The following is a 21,136-nucleotide window of genomic DNA, read 5'->3' on the forward strand; positions in this document are numbered from 1 at the left end:
TTAGGCGGTGTCTCCCGCCTCTATTTTGCCGCCATTTTCAATCATGTCACCAGCCCCTCCTTGCTAGTGGTACAGGTCTCTGTTGTGGCTGGCTCGGGCAGATGCATGTGCGCTCTGCTCAGCTGACAGTTCGGGCGGGACAGAGGCTATAGCTGCCAAGGTTTAAGATTGCTATGGGGGACATTTTTATAATTTCTATGTAATCTTGAGTGATATTTCAACAAATGAGAGTGACACTTTCAAGCAAAATCAAGCAATGAAGATGACAGAAACAAAGATGAGACATTACACCCCTCAGATAGCTGTAATTTCTTTTATTTATAGGTCACTCATAATTACACTGTAATTATGAAAATGTCACACACAAGCAATCTGAAACCTTGGCAGCTATGTGTAAAGCACACATCGTGCTTTTGGGCTTGCTGCAGCCAAGCCTCCTAAAAGTTATACACAGCAGTAGTTGGTTGCCCGATTGTGAGCTGTGCATGGAGATGGACGAAGGCCACTGCGAGGCTTTGCTGCATGCAGCTGACTATACATATAATGAGGGTGTTGTCCTCGTGTGAAGAGTTGGATGCCGTGCATGTTCCTGGCCTCCAGCTATTTTCAGGCATCAATTAAAATGTCTAGATGACTCTGGTGATTATTAGTCTTGCTGGAAAGAGATAGAGGTTTGTCTAGTGGAAGTTTTGACACATCCAAAGGTCGCACAGTGGGTTAAAATGTCTCCTGTTAAGAACATGTGCCATGCAGAAAACAAAGTGAATAAATGTAAATAGGTCGGTGGGTTACTACTTCTGTAAGAGAGCTCATTTTGTTACTTGTGGTTTGTAAGTCAAAATCCTAATATAGAGCATTGAGCTATTAACGGGTGTGGGAATCATATCACCCGGCACCCGAACCATGTTGTTTTTATCATTGGGCAAGAAGATTTAATCTCTATTTTGTCCGACGGACAAGTAGACATTAAATCACGGAAACAAAACAGGCTGTGGGCCCTCTGGGGCTCACAGCCAGTCATAAAAGCTTGCAGAGAGCCTTTGAAGACTTTGGAGGCATCTGATTGGCTAGCAGCCCATGACTTCACTGTGCTCTAGCCAGTGATTGGCTGGGGAGTGAAACGTCACTCAGTCTCAGCAAGCCTTTGAACTTCGGGACCGCCGCGAGCGTGGCAATTATAGATTCAGGTAAAATAAGTACTATGGTGCCCATCATAGCACTGCTAGAGTGCTATTTTGCTGAGCTTGCGTGCAGATTGCTCTGAAATATCGAAATAGAACTTGCTTGCCTGCTGACTGACCGTGTCTAATGCAGCGTCAGTGTGGCTGCAGAAAGTTCACGCTTTTATCGCCACTAATTGCTAACTGAGCACGTTTACATTGGTGTGCAGAGTGGATTAAAACTCCCTTTCACACGAGACGTGTGACACAGATTGGGCAATTTTCCTCACAAAAGGGCGATGTCTTTCCCATTTGTGTGAGAAAATGCTCAATTGGCCATGTGCCTATTTATAGGGCTTAATTTAGCCCAATGTGTGTATTTTCTTTTAAGCTGCAGCGGCCCCTCAGGAGAACTGTTCCCTTCAAAGTTCATGGCGGGCGGCATGGGCACGGCACACATCTTGCACCACATCAGTGCCAGGACTTCAGACTGATCTGAATGCGGGGTTAAAATACATGTGTTTTTGAAAAGCGAAAGTGAAATTCGCCCCGTCACTGTGCTGATGCCGAAGCCATAAAGCTCTTTGTGACCGGGATTAGAAGTCACGCTAGAAGTCCGTATTTTTGCTGATGATGGTCACGAAAGGCTCGCCAATTCCACCACCAAGGAGGTATCTCTAGGGGTGGTTGTGTTTTGGCTGCAATCAGCTTTGTATTTACTGGCACAATAAAGTGAGGCAGAGCTGCACTTAAGGGAGAAGGAAGAGCGCATACAGTAGCTGTTTAAAAACCTCAGACATAGAAAGCGAAGGTGGAGGTGCAAGGAAAGGAAAGCGCATGTAGTGAAATCCTGTGATCGACATTGGCATAAAGTTAACTGTGGGCGTGTGCTTATGTGGTACGGAAGGGCGCTTTCTAACAGAGTACAAGGAGCATGTCACAGTGAGCCACATATTGTTTAACTTTGCAACTTCAGCCGCGCTCCGAGCAGAGCAGAGAATGCCTAAGGCGAGTGACGGGGTCACAGGGAGGCACCAGATTTACCTCTAGCAGAAACCTTGGTTTTCATTCTGAAAACTACGATTGCCTTATTATTGTATTGGCGCCTGCCAGAATAATGTCCCATTTGCAGGCTCTGCATTAGTTAACATATGATTTAATATGATTTCTCATGCAGCTGCAAATAAGGACAAGTGGTTTTTACAGGACATGTAGATCTCAGTGGCATTTTGTCCCTTGGACAACTAGAATATTTGGAAAATTCCACACCCCTGATTAACTGTCATCAAACAGCTGCGTGTTAACTGCAAGTATTCTGTTCGAGCAATATGTTTTATTGCCCAGTCTTTTATTATCCTAATCTTTCCAAAAGGGTTTATTTGGGTAAAAAAACAATTCTTGTTTTTAAGAGAACCTCTAACACATGGGGGCACATTTTGAATTCTGAATTCGTACTTTTCCAGAATAAGCATTGTTAAACTATATTGCCTACTAGTATCGATGACTCCTACACTACACCTTGTAGTCTTGTCTGATGTAACACTTCCAATATACTGATTTACACACCTATGATTGTGTCTGTGCAATGTGTGTATTATGTAAAGTGCTCTGACACCCTACACTGGTATGAATGGTGCTATAATACTAAATTAATCAGAGAGCCGGTGGTTCTGGAGACTTGAGGGCCGCTATTAAAGGGTGCTAGTGAGGGAACTTCAGAATACAACTGCTAAAGAAGGGTCTAGGGGACTATATTTACAGACCTATCAAGCTCATACCCCTCATGAACTATACTACCACAACAAGAAAACTTTAAGGTCTTAGAGGTTGAGAAAAAGAAGTAGCCACAAAGAAACTTACACACCACTATCACGACTAACAGTGTAGGACCATCAGTTGTGAAAGAAGTCCTATCAGCCCACCCATATGGCGGAACATCGTCATCTAGGACTTTGTCAGCAGGTTCTTACATGGCCAAGCCCAATAGTCTTTGCTTGGTACCAGTAGATCCTTATGCTGAAAAAAGATGGATCCTCACTGAGAGTGGTACTGATAGGGTGCAGTGCTCATAAAGATAAGTGACAGTGATTAAAATGACGGTCAGGGTAGAAAAATATGTTTATTAGTATCTCCCGGACGTCAAGTAAAAGAAGGTGTGATGACAGTGTGAAAATATCACTGTACAGTAAGCATATTAAATCTAGGCCAACATGTTTCTGCCGTAGTGGTATCAGTTTACCGGCATTCTTCAGGGCCAGGCTGGAAAGTAAGCTACTGCAAAAACCACCATTGTTAGGGTGAGAAAGTGATCAAAAAGAATATATATAACATGGTTTATAAGAAGTGGAATTTGTGTGGCTCAATGAACCACCCTACCGTATCCTGGTTAATAACCATGTAACGTGCAACCCTTTCCTGCAAACATCAAGAAAAGGGAACAATTTTGTGACAACAGAGGAACAACAAAGTATGTATCAGTGTGTGAACAAAATTAGTGGCATTCTTTTACTCAATGGGCCAGTTATTTCTATAACGACCAAAATATAGAACTGTGCTTTATATGAAGTCACATCCAGATAATCTGTATATATAAAAAATAATAATAATAAATCTAAGATGTACTTACCCAGCTTTATGTGGGAAGTAAGCCTCACCTCACCCGGCAACGGCTCGGATAAAAGAGGCCCCGCTCTATTTAACATATGGAGAAAGACAATTTCAGGTTATGATAGCTGTCACTATGATGCATATTACAGTCTGAAATTCCCATTGCTGGAATACTTGAAGATCCCAGTCCCCAGGCTCCTCTCTCCTGTAGAGAACGTACTACCCGCCCGCTGCACCTACCCTGTCCTTTTCCTCCTAATCATTCACTATTCAACCCCCCACCAGACATCCTCTGCTGCCTTCACCTGTGCAGTATTATGTCTGATTGGGCCTGCTCTTCCTCCACGTTTCACCTGTCTGTTATCACCCTCCCTGGTCGATCATCCTCGACTTCCAGGCCTAAAATTTTATACAGTGTTAAGTTACCTGGAAGTCAAGTTTGTGTTATACAAATACACAAGATGATGGACGGAATGTTGCACAATGGCAAAACATTGACCCCAATTAAAGATCTGGGTTTAATCCATCGTTATTTTGCTCACCAAACCACCCCAGTCCAGACATGGCCATATGCAAATCATTCTTGACCCTGTGCCTCATGGGAACAATCCAGACCGAACCGCCAAGCGATGTCTTCCCTGGACAGGAATCAAGCATCCTAGGACCGGTTTCTGGCTATCAGACGTCTTCAGCCAGGATAGCTTGACTCCAGTGGCTTAGTGAGCACTGGACCCACATCTGGGCATACCCTTCCCACATAGGGTGAACAGCAAAACACACAAGATGATGGACGGAATGTTGCACAATGGCAAAACATTCAACCCCAGTCACAGATTTGGGTTTAATCCATCGTTATTTTGCTCACCAAGCCACCCCAGTTCAGACATGGCCATATGCAAATCAGTCTTGACCCTGTGCCTCATGGGAACAATGCAGCCCGAACTGCCAGTGTACCTAAAAAGAATTCTCCTCTTTGAGGCAAAACCTAGAAAAAAACCTATGGTAGACTTCTAATTCACATGCTTTTTGGCAAACATTTCTTTCTTTTGTTACCTGTATAGATTTTCTCTATTGTTTGTCATGAAAACACTGGAAGTGGTGCAAAACTTACAGTCGGATTTGGACACATCTTTGGTTTGTTATGTTCCATTAGGTACCCTAATATAGGCCCAGGTAACATCATACCCCTTCACCTACATTACCTCCACTACACTACACTATAACAAGCCTTTTTAGGATTGAACCTTTTACCTAGTTCTAGTTTTGGGTGCATAAGCAGGGTATCTCCTAAACAATAGAGTCCTGTAACTCCATCAATAGGCTCACACAGTATGAATGAATATTCATAAGAGTTCCAAGAAACCAGGCTGGGGCTACACCAGCTTCCTCCCCTTATCTACATACACGGTTCATCCAATACGTCGTCCTCAAATCCAACAATGGCTAATACAAGCAACAAGGGACTAAGGAGCCATAGATACTTTCTGTATAAATATAGCACCTCTTGCTAGTGTTAGTTAGAGAGAACCAAGACTGCCAGGGCGACACACTGACCAGAGACGCAGAGGCTCCTGCATGCAGATGCTCCAGCTGACAGTGGTCTGAACATCCCTCGTGGGGTGTCCAACTCGAGACAAAGATGGGCTTCTAAATTCTTCCACATCAGGTCATGGGGTTCCTAGATGGTTTCTTGGCTTTACACCTACTCACTTTCTAGGTACACTTAGGTACATCTAGATAGGCACCATAGGAATGCACGCACTTTTATCATGCATTTTATATTCATGTATTTATTCATGCTAATTGCAGGATGGTAGAACTGTACTATCCTTTTATATTCACTTTACTGCTAATCATATATCTCTGCTTCTGTCTAATGGTTGTCACAGCTCATATATTTTACATGAGAATAACAACTGTATAATAAACCCTTATTGAAACGCCCGGACTGTTTTTTCTGTATATCTCTGAGATATTTGTGCGAAAAGTAGTTAATTGTTTCCATGTTCTTGAGGGATCAGGGTTGTCATGTTCTAAGGTTGCCAGAATCTAATCTCTCCCCTAAAAGAGGAGACACTAGTGGCACTGTCAGCTAGCTTAAATGGAAATAGGCTGACATTTCTCAGTGGGGGTGTACAGAACCTGTCTGCCACCAATCCCACAGTTTATGTTATCCAAACGCGCAGGTCCAGCATGGGTACTATAGGAACTACACAACAAATTTGGTAAAGCCATCTTTCAAGGCTGTAAGTGAAGGAACAGCAGAGACTGCGCTGCTGATTGGACATTATAATATGATTATATTCCCAGGGCTTGTTACGACTGCATCATTTCACACTATGGGCCGTCAGGTAATGCCCAACCAGCTACACAAGAGGCGCCCATATTTACACTGCCTAATGTACGGTTCTGAAAGTTTCTAAAAGACAGATCTACTTTGCGTCAGTTGGTGCACAAGGCAGGTATTCTTTCAGGGTGACACAAGGGTGGTCCTCTCTGTAAGAGCTGATGACCCTGATCAACAGTAGTCAGCTGTCAGGGTTTATAGCTGGGCTCGATATCCAGACTTCACCCTCTATTCTGGAGGTCAGAACGGGACTCAAGACCTGGCTGTTCAACTGACGCCCGAGCGGTTTAGCTCTCAATGCCTGGATACCAGGTGATTAGCTGTGTCTTATAAATTCAATTTGATTGATTGATTGACACATAGTTTTGTATCACGATCACCAGAACATAGATCACTACCAATGAATGATAACATTTGTGGTTGTTATTAAGCAATCAATAGTCAGTAGCTGCTACAGCCAGTGGCGTAGCTAGACCTTAGACAACCCGGGGCGGTTCCTGAGTTTGCCGCCTGCGGTGGCTGCATTGAAAACTGGGGGGGGTATACTGCTGGTTGCTGCCCAAAGACGGCAGGTAAGAGCTAAGGGAAGGCCCCAAAGCTAGTGCCGCCCAGGGCTGACTACCCCACCCTCCTCTACGCCACTGGCTACAGCTTAATCTACCCAGATTGATCTTCATGTCATAGGATCCTCCTTAACTACTCAGGCAAACTCACTGCTGAGTATCTTTGACTGACAAATGAAAACATGTTTCTTCCTTTACTGACATAGTCCGAAGTCTTGGGGTCGCGGTTACTCTTTACATACAGCATTGCGCTAAGAATCTGCTTTTTCAACTCCCAATTAAACAATTTGTTCTTCCTGTAAGTAGAATTACTACATAAACCATAGGAGAATCTTCAAACTATTGAAATCATACATCAAGATCCATCTTATGTCTTAAATGAGCACCACTTACAGTCTTCCATTAATTGTCAGATGGCATCTGTGAAAGGCAACTTAACTTTTGATGTCTTCATAGGCTAGCCCTTTCTACCTTTAGTGATCAGATTGTGTACTAGTAAAAATAGGCACTCTTCCCAGTCATTATCTAGCTGGCAGATCATTCCTGAGGCGGAACCCGGGAATGCAACATCGCGTTAATTTTTAAACTTGTGATTCTTTGGTTTTAACATTGTTCCCTGCTTATTTGCACATACCTTCACTCTCGCTTCCCACCGCAGCCGATTAGGTGCTGTCGGGTGGAGATCTCTCTAGCCGCCATCTTAGATGAGGATTGGGTCGGCGAACTAGTTGCTCGCTCCTCCCGCCCTCATTGACTTAAAAGCCGCGCTGCTACCAACGCGCGCAGACTAGCTGGCACATCATTCCTGAGGCGGAAACCGGGAATGCAACATCGCGTTAATTTTTAAACTTGTGATTCTTTGGTTTTAACATTGTTCCCTGCTTATTTGCACATACCTTCACTCTCGCTTCCCACCGAGCCGATTAGGTGCCGTCGGGTGGGGATCTCTCTAGCCGCCATCTTAGAAGAGGATTGGGTCGGCGAACTAGTTGCACGCCCCTCCCGCCCTCATTGACTTAAATGGCCACTCTTTACTGGACGCGCAGCGGGCGCGCCGACGGCACGCCGTAGGCGTGCCAAAGGCGAGCCCGTCTGCGCCCGTCCGCGCCCGGCGCCTCAGGCCTCTTAAAGTATAGCTCACTTAGTTTACATGGGCTGAGACCAGAAAGTAAAGTGGAATGTAGCCACACCTTAAATCCTGCTAAGCTCCCTCTATACTGCTGTCACTGTCAACAGCATTACAAGTCATCAGACCATTTAGACCGAGACCCTGCCATCACCACATTGCGAAAGATGGCTCTCTTGAATTGCAGGTCCCTGCCTAAACATTGCACTGAAACAGCAATATTAATTGAGGAACATAAATTAGACGCCCTGTTCCTAACTGAAACTTGGCTGCAGACTGGGAATGACCCCGACATTATTCAAGCCCTGCCCTCGGGATATGGAATATGTAGAACTGATCGTGTGACGGGCAGAGGCGGAGGCCCAGCAATTATTTATAAGGACACCTATAAATGCCGACTTCTACCTTCTTCAATCGATGATTGTGAAAGTATGGCTTTCTCGATTTAATTTTCACCTACTGACACCCTTTCTGGCTTTCTGATTTACCGTCCTCCAGAAGCGTTAAAACAATGTATCCCTAAATTTATTGATGCAGTTGCAGAATCAGCTCTGGCTATGGCAAACTTTACAGTATTGGGGGACCTCAATATACATTTAGATGACCAGTCAGACCCCATAGCTAATAACCTCCTATCGAGCTTCCAGGTGTTAGACCTTCATCAAAAGTGTTTTCTCCCAACTCATGAGAAAGATCATCTCCTGGACCCAGTCTTCAGCAATCTAGGCAATCTTAGTTCTGGGAATCCTATCCCCCTCCCTTGGTCTGACCACTTTCTAATTCCTTTATTTTGGGTTACGAGGTCTGCCCCATATGCCCAGAATCTTGCTGTAGCTTGGGGCAGGAAATGGTCCAAACTCCCTTTAGCGGAATGGAAGTTGGCCCTAGAGGCCTCACAACCCCCAAAGGGAACTAACACTGATGAGGCAAATAACAACTTTAATAATTGGATTCAGGATTCTCTTGACATAATTCTTCCTAAAACCGTTATTCAAAAACAAATTAGGAAAAATGCAGCCCCTTGGTTCTGTTCCAAACTTAGGGGTTTAAAACAATCTTGCCGGAAACTAGAAAGGGTCTGGAGACAGGACCCCACACAGCATAGGAAGGAAGCCTATAGGAAGGCTATTAGGCTATATAAAACTGATATCAAAGCTGCACAAGCCCATTTCTATGAAACTAAAAACAGCGCGGCCGCTAACTCTCTAAAGGAGATTTTTCGGATAGCGAAATCCCTGATCACCCCACCTCAAAAACCTCCATCGAGGGAAGGGGCTCTGACTCGCTGCAACAAACTAGCGGTGTTCTTTCAACAAAAGATCCAAGCTATCTATACAGGTTTCTCCCTTAATCAGCCTGAGCCAGAGGAAACCGAGGTAACTGGTTCAGTCCCCGTCCCCATGTTGGAACAATTTCGCCTTCTGGACGCAGATACATTAGATCAGTTCATTGGGAAGGTGTCTTCAGGCTCCCCGTTGGACCCTGCTCTGCCTCAACATCTTATGGCGGTTCTTGACTCCGTCCGTACAACAATCATCGAGGTTTTGAACTCCTCTATTACAACTAGTTCAGTCCCCTCCCAGTGGAAGTGCGCGATGGTCAAGGCCCGATTGAAAAAGCCTAGCCTGGATCAATTAAACCTCTCCAACTATCGCCCAATCTCGCTCTTGCCCTGGTTGAGTAAACTGTTGGAGAAACATATTAATAATATCCTGGTCAATCATCTAGAATCCAACAACCTGCTGGATGCCACGCAGACCGGCTTCCGTCCTAACCACGGGACGGAGATCGCTCTGCTGATGGTAACAGAGGATACAGTGGTCCAACCTCTATAATTTATAAACTGAATCCATCAGTAATTGTACATTAATTCAACAATTTTGGAGCACATATTGATCTGCTCTATCCATAAATGCATATGTGTATATAATAATATAATACTCAGGGCATAAAAAACACAGCAGTGGCAATAGAGAGCAGTATTTTTAATTCATTGCTCCTCGGTCAAACAAATTCACGAAACTTCCTGATTGCAGAACATTACAATCCATGGTGGTTGCCCCAAAGGAGCGTGCAACATAGCAAAGAAGTGCCAAGAGGTGAGTAGTGAGGAGAAGGAAAATGAAAAATCAAAATAGATAGTGACATAAAAATACTCAAACTAATTTACAAAAACAGTAACTGATCAAGCATTGATCCATCCTGTACAACCTGACCCTCAAAATACTCAAAGAAAAATACTCTCATACAATGTAGATGAATATATCATAAATGTTGCACATCAATGTAGAGAATCGAACAGGTCCAGGTTATATGAATACTGCGTCTAGGGCAACCAAGGGAATATAGATGTCCCCAGAGAGGTGTAAAGCGGTGAGGATTCCATGTAAAATAATGGCTCTATGTCCTTATAGTTTCCTTATCAAAACCGAATTCCAATCGATAGTGGTAAATGGCTAGTGCCCTGCAATTGGGCTTAATAACTCTGAAAAATCTTCCTTAACCAATGATAAATCCTGTATCCATACTTGCTCCGATTTAATCGCGTAGAATGTAATTGACTGCAATTAGGTTCAATAACTCAGAAAAAGTCTTCCTCAAATAATAGTTATTCATATGTCCATACTTGCTCCCAGTTCACCACGTAGTATGCAATTTGACATAAATGTTACTTTTCAATTCACGGGAAGACTTCACGGAAGCGGCAACGAATGTCCAGCCTTCCGAGACTGAAATTCGGCAGCATTTAAGTTGACGCATTTCATGTATTATTAATTGATGGAATGGAAATAGGTCAAATATAAATATAAGAAAGTGACAATGCATAAGAACATTAGAATAATAATAGAGAAATAAGTTATCGTAAAAATATGCATGTAGCAAGAATTTAGGACACAGTAGGTTTAAAAGAGAATAGGGGATTAATTTAAAAGAGGGAAAGAGGAAACAAAGAAGGTAAAAAGAAAATAATTATATGAAAAAGATGGAGCCAGAGTACGAAGAAGAAAGGAAAGTAGGAACATAGTGGAGGAAAAATAGATTGGTTTAAAGAGGGACTCTGGTCGTTCTTTTACATTTTAATCAATAGTGATGCAGAACATTCTCATAATGGTAAACATAGGTTACCACAAATCCTTTTCGCCGCAATGAACTACAAAACGGTTGTTATAATGACTGCGTTGTAACAATGCATATCATTATTCGGAACAACGACTTGCGGAGGGGGCAGAGGGTGTTGGATTTAAAATCCAACACCTTGCTTACTGTTTCACATACTGGAGTTGGAATAGTAAATTATATTATTCCAACATCCAGTGCCCCCCTACAGTAAGTCGTTGTTACGATTTGCGGGGTAATGGTATGCATTGTTACAACGCGGTCATTGTAGCGACTGCGTTGTAATTGCATGCGGGGAAAAAAGCATGCAGAATAAATTGGCATTCTCAAAACACATCCTGGACCAATGAGGTTGAGACCTGTCATAGTCAGTGAGTGGAGTAAATACCCCCTCATTTATGGAGTGAACTCAAAAGAAAAGGTGAATGAAACGTACTTAAAAGAGACTGTTTGCATTGCTGGCTATTTGGTATGGGCTTTTAGTGTTCACATTTCAAGCTGCTTTGGTTTATGTGTATTTTCTTCTTCCTATCTGCCCCGGTGGAGCAGCTTGGTTCCTCAGCCAGTTCACCACTCGTTGGCATACTTGCCAGTTCTCAGTTTTTTCTTTTTAGAGCAATTTAACTATACAAAGCTTTTATTTATATATTTACCATTCTTCTATAGCACCACTGCACCTTGTGGTGTCGGCATTAGAGACTGTTATATAAAAATATAAACATAGAAAAAAACACAGCTGCAGGGTGCAAGGTTGTAGCTGAGGAGGAAGGACGAGGGAAGAAGAGTGAAAAAGGGTGAACCTGTGAAAAAGAAAACAACAAACCGACAAACGTCTTGAAAAAGAATAATAAATCTCAATTACTGGGTGACGTAATTCGTGATGCCAAGGTAGATCTCACACATCTGAGTTTTTAAGACTTCCTGAAGGAGAAGATTCTCAGTGCTAATCACCTCTGAAGAGAGAAGGAGTTCCAAGAAGCTCATCATGCAGACCCCGAGAAGAACACCGAGGTGCGAAGTTTAGGAGTTTCCATTAGAAGCGATGTCTTGCTTCTGGAGAGGTAACTGTTACTTAGTTACCTCTTGAACACCTGAAATGTTCAAGGGGTAACTATGGGCCAGATATAAAAAGATGTATTGCGTTCACAAAAAGTCTGACTCTACGATTCGGGCCATTTGCATCAGCAAAAAAGCTTTTTACATGTACAAAAGGCAAATTGCGATTCGGTAAATCATTACTGAGTAACAATTTGTGATCGTTGACAAATACCGATTTGGTATTTGGAAGGGGTGTCTGTTCCAAATACCGAATCAGAATGGTATGTATTCATGTTTTTCGAACAAATTCCAGTTGCAAAACAGTAATACTTTTCCACCAGTTTAAAACTGATGGTTTCCATTGGTAAAGGGGAAAGGGTCTCTTGGGGGCCCCTTCATCTTTGAGGATGTTAAAAAAATATTTTTCAGGAGAGTAATCTCACAGAACAATGCCTACTCTTAGAAAATGAAACTGGCAAGTTTCTTTTTCACTTTTTAAACACATCCTGTTTTCCTTTAAGGAAAACTGGCTGCATAAAACAAAAAAAGATTGCTTTATTAAAAAGCAATCACAGACATGGTGCTCTACTGACCTCATCAGGCCACTATCCCTGTGATGGCGGCAATTCCTAACAGGTTGCAAATTGCGACCTACCTCATTCATATGCATGAGGTAGGTCTATTTGCGTCCCACTAGGAATCGTTAATGAAACTCAAAAGACTTTCAAACATTAGGAATACTGATTCCCTAATTTCGATTCATAGAGAATGGCAATTAGGAAGTCGGTATTCCTAATGTTTATACATCTGGCACTAAGTACGTTGTCTGCCTGAATGGAGAGCCTTGGATGCTAAACATGAGGTTTATTAATTTGATGCGTGCCTTAATCAGTAGTCAGTTGAGATTCTTTAGATTGGGGATCCTTTGATCTGATGTGCTCATTTCGGCGAGCAGGCGAGCAGTAGAATTGTAAATGAATGCATCAGCACACCACTAGAACACCAGCTCGACAACACAAACTCACTAACGCCTCGCAAAGGGTTCATCTGTAACAACTGTGTATGTACTCAGCAGATGGCACATATTCTCTTATAAGGGCACTTACATACACATCTCACTATTCAATGTTCAATATGTAACTGAAAGACGTACTCACGGATATGGCGAATAGTTACAATATGTTTTTTCTTAACCCCTTCGATGCGGATGACAAAGCCAGCTCGTCATGGGCGTTACCTGCGCTGCGCGCATGACGAGCTGGCTTTGTTACGTAACCCGCGATTTTTAAATTTCAGCGCACAGCGGGAAAACCCGCTAGCGCGCATGCGGTTAAATTGGTGGGGTTTACTTACAGTCCCATTTTCACTCAAGTGTAGATATTGCTCTCAGCTTGACGGTTCAGTACCAACTAGTACTGGTACACGCACGCACTTCCGCATTTGTGTATGCGATGTTGTTACCAGCCATCTTTTAGGATGACAACCCGTCTCATTTCTTTAAATTAAATGGTAATTCACCTTTTGAAGCAGTACATTTTTGCTTCGGTCTGATGTCAGATGAAATATGTGCAAAGATACTTTCATTTGGAATAACATGAAATTACAGATAACTGGAAGCAGAGCCAGACTGAGGTTGGGTTTGTCAGCGAAGCCCTGTTGGCTTTGTCTGTGTATTTTCTATTATAGTATATAAAAAGTCCTATACCTTGCGGCAAAGCACCAGCATATAAGAACCTTCCATAAATTGCCACCAGCCATTCTCACTGTTGGGCTTCAAGTGATTCCTTCGTACCGAACAGGCTCTTCCCCTGCGCCAATGGTTCTAAAACTGTGGTCTGAGAACCCATGGGGTTCGTCGAAGCCTACTCAAGGGTCTGCTACTACTTAGAAAATGTAATACTCTTAGTAGATAAATAAATGTATATAAACAAATATAGAAATTGTAAAGTTGGAAAGTACTGTATTTGTGAAGGACTTTGAATTTTGAGGCGGATTATCAAGTTCGAATCCTCATATTGATTAGTGGGAGCAGTGCTTGTGCATCAAACAGAATATAGCATGGATGATGAATGGCCTTAATAGTATTTAGAAAATGTTCAACCTTCTTCTTATTTTTTATGTTTGGGAATTAAATTACATATTTCATCATTTGAGAATTTGATGAATGCTTTTCTCAGTATCTTTTTTTGTATTGTTCTGTGGTTCAAATCATTGCAAATGCTTGGTTGTATGATAGAGGCACTCATGGCTTAACATCACATGCTTCTACCACACAGCCAGAATCATGAATGCGCCTTAACCATCATTCCTTTACCGTGCATTCCTTTAGCATGCATTTCTTTACCACGTAATTTTGTTGTAAAGGCATGAATGGTAAGGGGGTAATTGTGGTTAGGATCACCCCCACCTTGACCCCCTCAACATAAGTTCTATAATTCTAACCCCTTACCCCACTCTGAGGCCTAAAACCAGCCCTGCCCTTAAAACTATCCATTCCCCTCCTCCTGCCCTAAGGCCTAAAACCCTGCCCCTACCACAACCTGACCCGACCCGGCCCTGAACCCTAAAATGTACCCATGTGCTGTCCACAAAACTACCCCAACCCCTTCCACTGCCCTCAGGTCTAAAACCCTGCCCCCCAATAAAAAAAATTACCCTGATCCCAACCGCCCTGACCCCTAAAACTGCCCCACTCATAAAAACTACCGCCCCCCAAACACAGACCTTAAAACTACCCAACCCCTCTTCCCACCCTGAGCCCTAAACCCACCTTCCTAAAAGTACCATGACCCCCCTCCCCGAACTCGAAAAATGACTCCCACCGCTAAAAACTATCCCCCCAGACCTGGCCCCAGCCCCATGTACCTGTCCGCGTCTGGAGCTTCCTCTGCTTCTCCCCGCCGATCCTGATCACTAGACCGCTATCTGCCTTTACCATGCATATGCATGGTTAAGGCAGATGTATTGTTCAGGCTAGCATGGTTGCGCTTGCGTTGTTCCGGGATGCTGGCTCTGCCCACTTTGTTTCGGGCATTTCCCAAATGCTTATTAGGACTGGGTCCCTGGCTTCCATTAATGACTCTGTGGGGGTCCCTGGCATCAAAATGATGCAGTGGGTCCCCGGGTTTCAGTATTGGTTATGTAGGGATCCAAAGAAGTCAAAAGCTTAAGATCCACTGCCCTAGGCCACTAATCACTGTAGCTTCACTCAGACTCCCTTGCCACCTGGCTGCTATGCCCTGCTGGACCGCGGAATCTCCTTCAGTGCCAGTAAGCAGACCTCCGGTGAAGAGATTCAAAGTCCTACATAGGTACATTGAAAGCACGAATGGAGCCATAAATGAAATTCCCAGGTTGTTGTCTACTGTGGTTGCTCAAACTTTTCCTACTATTAATTTTTAGTTCAACTTTTACATTCTCGAATGGTGCCTCGTCGGTCATTTCGGGCTGTGCTTGCTCCAGTCTACTCTTGGCTACGTTTCCACTTTTTAAGTTGGGCAGGCACAAGTCTGGCCTGCGTTTTACCCTTCCTTCATATTAGGGTCAGTTCTTGGCTCAGCGTATTCATGTTCTACTGCTTTTTCTTCAGGATGAGCAGGATAACTTCTGTCCTCTGGGTAGACCTGTGCAAGTGCTGTCAGAAGGTTTATTGAATATTGTCAGTAGTTATTAGTCAAAGATGCCATTTGATTTGACTGTATTCGTTGCTAATTGAAAACATGTGTTGCAGGGTTTTCCCTTCCCACTTAGGGCTTGGAGAGATCCGTATTGCATGTCCATTGAAGGTAATTATCATGTTTTGTGATGGGCTGAAGCTAATGGCGAGCGCCGTCTCTGTCTTTTTAGGTGTCCTTGACGGTGGAGTGGTGGAAGCTTGCACCAAAGATTCTCCTCCAAGGTGGGTACTTCTGGAGCTGTCCGTGGCTTCTTAAAAGACTGCCTTTTACACACTGGGATTTTTATCAATGCTTGTAATACATGGAATATTTGATGATGTACAGTACGTTTTGAAGTAGGGTATCTATCTGTTTTATTAAATGTTTCTAACATTTCTTTGCTGTACGAGAGCTTCCGGGGAACCTAACGTTAATAAAAATGCGTAAGCTTACTGCCCAGATCATTAATCATTGGATGAAGTGTAATTCTTGCGAGGGGATATATAAATAATGTGTCTTTTAATGCAAATACATATGACACTGCACAACAAAAAACACCTTTTGAGATAAGCTGCGGCAAAAATGTACAGTTAACATAACTTGTACATCAAAACATGAGGTGCGGCGTCAGAGATGCCGCAGTGCTGCTCTTGATGTAAAACCAGATGCCTCATTACATGTGAAGGTCATATTTGACCTTTGTGAAACGTACAGATGCATCGAGTTAGCACGAATCCCATGTAAAACTACCACCCTTGAATGCTAAACAGCGCTTGCTTCTAAAAATTGAGCGAATTAAGGGCAATCACGTAACCTATAACAGTCTATCATAAACATCTCCATTTTATATAGTGCACGTCTTTGACTGGCAGTTACCTTAAAGAGGCGCTGACTTATATAATGCCTTTTATTCTGACAAGGATTAACTATAAATTAAGTATACAAGAGTACATTTCTTTTTTAAAAAATATATACAATTTTAGTGGATTCCTGAATGCAGTAGAAATGAAGGGCAAGAAATGTCGAAGTATAATGCACAGCTGGAGCAAACAGTCAACGTGGAAGATGCCCAAAGCCAGTAGAAAATAGCCATGTAAATAAACTCAATAGTATCTCTTTCTGCCAGCGACTCCAACTGAATGCATGCTGCCACATGTACAGGGGTACAAAAGGGGGTGGTGATGGACGGAGCATCTGAATCAATCAAACACTCACACCCAGTCAAAAGACTTGGCCGCCATAAGTGTGGCAGGGTATGCTCAGACGTGAGTCCCTTGCTCACTTTGCCACTGGATTCAAGCAAGCCGGGCTGAAGTCGGCTGGAATGTCAGAAACCGGTCCTCGGAAGCTTGTTTCCGGTCCAGGGAAGACATGGCTTGGCAGTTCGACATGATATGGTTTTTAAGCCATAAAATACATACATTAATAAATAAAGACTAAAAGTACTCAACTGGTGCGTCTAAAATACGCCTACCCCAATGTACCTAACCTAAGTCTAGTACGAGGGAAGAAGTAAGTGTGGTGTAGCATATGTTTAGTTTCTTTTTGCCAAGAATCTATCCAAGATTGCTCTTAGGGTCTAATCTGCTCCGTACCTTGGTTTAGAATGAAGAAGGTCTGGTATCTCTCTGTCTCAGGACTCGATTTTCCAACACCCCGCAAGGGAAGCCTGGAAACACTGGAGCTGGTTTCTCAGCAAGAGAAAAGACAGCGTCTCTCTCAGTGCGTCTGCTGGAGGGTCGGCTTCCTTCGGCACTTGCTGTAGCGAGATGCGTTGGGCAAGTAGATAGTCGAACCGCTCCAAACCACCGTTTGTTTGCTATGGCAAGTGTGGGCATATTTATACCTTGAAAGTGCCGAGTTTGATGTACATTTGGACATAGTAACGTCATCAAAGAGTCTCAGTTCTTTGAAAACTCCATGAGTTCTTGGACAAATCAATATTCAAGTAAGGGGAAGTCCCTAACTGCTGAAGCCGAGTTTTCCAAGAAATCGTTGTGGATTTTCGGAACTAGTGGAAGTAGCCATGCCGTATTTGGACTGCATGGGCTATGTCTAAATATGGTTATGATTTCTATGCCTATATAAGGATATCGCGATTTATACCTATATAAGGGCATGAATCGGGAAAACTACACTAAGGCCCTAAAATGCTATACAACAATAGATCATGTGCCGTCCTTTATAAATCCCTGATTTATAGTGCGATTCCCTAAATGCATTCTCAAAATCGTTAATCGCAAAAGTTGCGATTACATATTTTGCAAATGCTTTTAGGTTTGATGCATCAGAAATGGCCTGATTCTGCTAATCGGCCCAGTTGCGACCGGTAAAAAGCTTGATGCAAGTGCCCCTTAGAGTGTTACATTTGTTTAGATGGCATTCTGCTAAAAAGTTATGCAAATTCATGTGCTCCTTTCCCTCTTATCAACAACAATGATTTAATTCATTTTATTTGTGATTAGAGTTCCAAATTAGAGGCCCCTGACATACCTCCAAGAGGATATAACCCATTTTCCATACCATTGGTAAGAATGACCAAAGTTCACATATCTTTAAAGGACCATTATACTTTTGGTAAAGTTTATGTAGTGAAAGAGGAATCCAATTTGTTAGGTTGGCAGTTTCAGAAGAAGTTAACGATCACTGTGGATCCTAACAACATGGAACAAGTCCTTCTACTCAACAGGTTGTTGGGAGGTGAAGACATTTGCAATGAATTTTCGAGCTATTTTGTGATAAATTGGGGTTGTTATGCAATTACCTACATAAGATGAAACTGAAAACTGGCATTAATCCAGTTGTACAGAAACCAAATTCAGTTCCCCAACAAATGAGGCTACTTTTGCAAATTGTACTGAAAAGACTTTCTGATTTAGAAATTAGTCAACCTATCAATTGCTTTGAATGGTTGGCGCCTGTAATACTCGCAACCAAGGGTCATGGAAAAGGAGTTAGGCTTTGTGTCCAAATGTCACTCTTAAGAAAGATAAATGCCAAGTTCAAGTTCCATCTGTCAATTATCTGGGTCACAAACTTTATACAAAGAAGGTTTCATACCCAAGTACAGTTTATTTGAAGCCATAGAGAAAACTCAAAGTCCTGCTAATAAAGATGAGTTTAAGTCATTCTTAGATTTAACAGAATGTATGTCTAAATAGGTTAAGGTATTTGCTAATATCACAGGAGCAGTATGTAATGTATTAAAGAAAAAAATCGCCTTTCATGTGGGATTCCAAATGCAAGAAATAATTTGCAAATTGAAAGGAGCCATCATCTCTGCTCCTTTTCTTGGGAATCTAGAGAGCTAACGTAAAACAGTTTCAACAACAGAGACCAAATGTAAAGGTTTGAGGCCTAATCTCGCTCAATTCGTAAATGGTAAAGAAAGAATTGTAGCTTTTGCCTCCCATGCTTGTCAAAATCTGAACTCAACTACTCTGTAGTTGAAAAGGAAGCCTGTTTTTGGACAGTAAAACACATTAAATAGGGGGGGCGTGGCTTAGCGGGCGAAGATGGCGGTCGCAGCTTTGTAGAGCTCCTGCCGGCCCGGACACAATCCGCTCATTTACCCTGGCCCCCGAGCCCACGCCGCGAACCACTTGTGGGGCATGTGTGTCTGGCTGTACCGGGAGCTCTCCGGTGTAACAGGCGGCGCTCCTGAGCTATCCGGTGAGGCTGTGCCGCTGGTGGAGGCGTGCGGCCTAGTGCATATCGGCGAAGCCGGGGCCTCGATTTTGTGGCAGCCGAGTTGAGGACTGGTGTGCGGACCGGCCGAGCGGCAAGCCTGCTGGAGCCTAGGGACAGCGGGAGTTGGTGAGGCCGTGGTTGAGCCCCGGGTTGCCACTCTGACCATGGGGGAGGCGCCCAGTGCACGGCAGACCCCCGGAGGACGCAGAGGCCTGCGCAGATTTTGTGAAGCCGGGGCCTCGAGTTTCGCGACCCTGGGACCGGCCCCTGAATCGAGCTGAGGCGGACCAGTGGCAGGGCCTTGGCAGCTGCGACCCTGGTGTGTGGCCATATCAGACTGTGAGTGAAGCTGCAGTGCCCCCCTGGAAGCGGACTCGTGGGCCATTGAGAGGCTAGTGAGCCGTGCATTACCCCAGTGCGATCTGCATGCAGTAAGTGACCCCCCTGGGACCATCGGGCTGTAGGGGTCGGCTGTGGAACTGAGGAGGACTTTTGCTGGAGTGGGTGGACTCGCAGTACCTGGTGCATTGGCGCAGAGTGATCGAGCGCGGATGGGCCACGAGACTGCAGAACCACGAGGCAGCCCGCGCGGTAAGTGCAGACCGAGGGCCGGCTCGGAACTGATTTGTGGCACTTTTTCTGGGTCGGCGAGGGAGCCAGCCTCATACTGGTGGCCGTGGTGCCGCTGCCACGTTCACCCAGGGGTTGAGGGTTCACTGAGCTGGCCTAGGTTGGACGTTCTTGGCGGTCTGTGGAGCGTACGCTTGTGCGGACACTCATAATATAGTGGATCCGGGACGGAACGTAGCCATGACCAGGGGAGGTGGCGGTCCGTCCAAACAAGGACCCATTGATAAATATACGGGGCCCAGTGGAGGGTCCGGAGCATCCGTTGGAGGCAATGGAGCGGGCCGGATAATGCGGCGCTCATGGCAGCGATCACCCAGTCCAGGGACATGCTGGACGCCAAGATTGGGGCAGTGGGCGCGGATGTGACTCTGTTGCGCCAAGATCTACAGAATGCAGTGGCACGGATCACGGAGACGGAATCCAGGATTTCGATGGTGGAGGACGACGTTGGGACCCTGAAACGCAAAATGGCGGAGATGGAACACGTCCAGAAGACCCTCGCGTCCCGGGTGGAAGATGCTGAAGGACGCGCACGCAGAAACAACCTCCGCTTCGTAGGGTTTCCAGAGAGATGTGAGAAGGACAATATGGAACTGTTCCTATCCCAGTGGTTGGAGAGCTGGCTCCCCCCGGGAGTTCTCTCCAATTGCTTTGTGATTGAACGTGCACATCGGGCCCTGACGCAGAGGCCACCGGAGGGCGAACGTCCCAGACCAGTGATTGACAGACTTATCATGACCGGGACGTCATCTTGCGGGAAGCGAGGACCAGGGGCTCTATCTCATACGAGAATCAGAAGATAATTATTTTTTCCGACTACACCAAGCTTCTGCAGCAGCAACGCCATTCCTTCATTGCTGCCAAGGCCAAGTTGCTGTGCGGATCAGGCCGCATGCCCAGCCGGGACTGGACCCGGGTGGCTCGAGGGGCTCGTCACAGGAGCGGAAGGGCCTGCCGGCCCGGGGTGGACGACATCGGAGGTCCCAGAAGAGATCCGCCTCCGCCAGTGCGACACGAGATAGTGAAACAGTAGAGTCTGATCACTCTGAGAACAGTCATTGAAGGCCTGGGGTTATTTACATTTCTCTGCGGAGGCTGTGGACTCGGACTTCCGGGGGTCCCACGGTCAGACTTCATTATAGGCAGCGTTACCACTGCCTAATTTGCTTGTTCTGAGTGGTGCCTTGACCATGTGTGGTATT

General features: G+C 44.4%; 1 protein-coding gene across 1 annotated transcript in view; it reads left to right on the forward strand.

Moving 5' to 3' along the window:
* The window catches only part of CYB5R4 (cytochrome b5 reductase 4), a 1,096,982-nt gene that overhangs the window by 388,254 nt on the left and 687,592 nt on the right, over positions 1-21,136 (forward strand). The window contains exon 6 of the mRNA XM_086926570.1: positions 15,805-15,856. Within this exon, the coding sequence (XP_086782696.1) occupies positions 15,805-15,856 (52 nt within the window). The remainder of the gene's footprint in view (positions 1-15,804; positions 15,857-21,136) is intronic.

This window comes from Lissotriton vulgaris, chromosome 6 (genome assembly GCF_964263255.1).
Source record: "Lissotriton vulgaris chromosome 6, aLisVul1.2, whole genome shotgun sequence".
Classification (NCBI taxonomy): Eukaryota; Metazoa; Chordata; class Amphibia; order Caudata; family Salamandridae; genus Lissotriton; species Lissotriton vulgaris.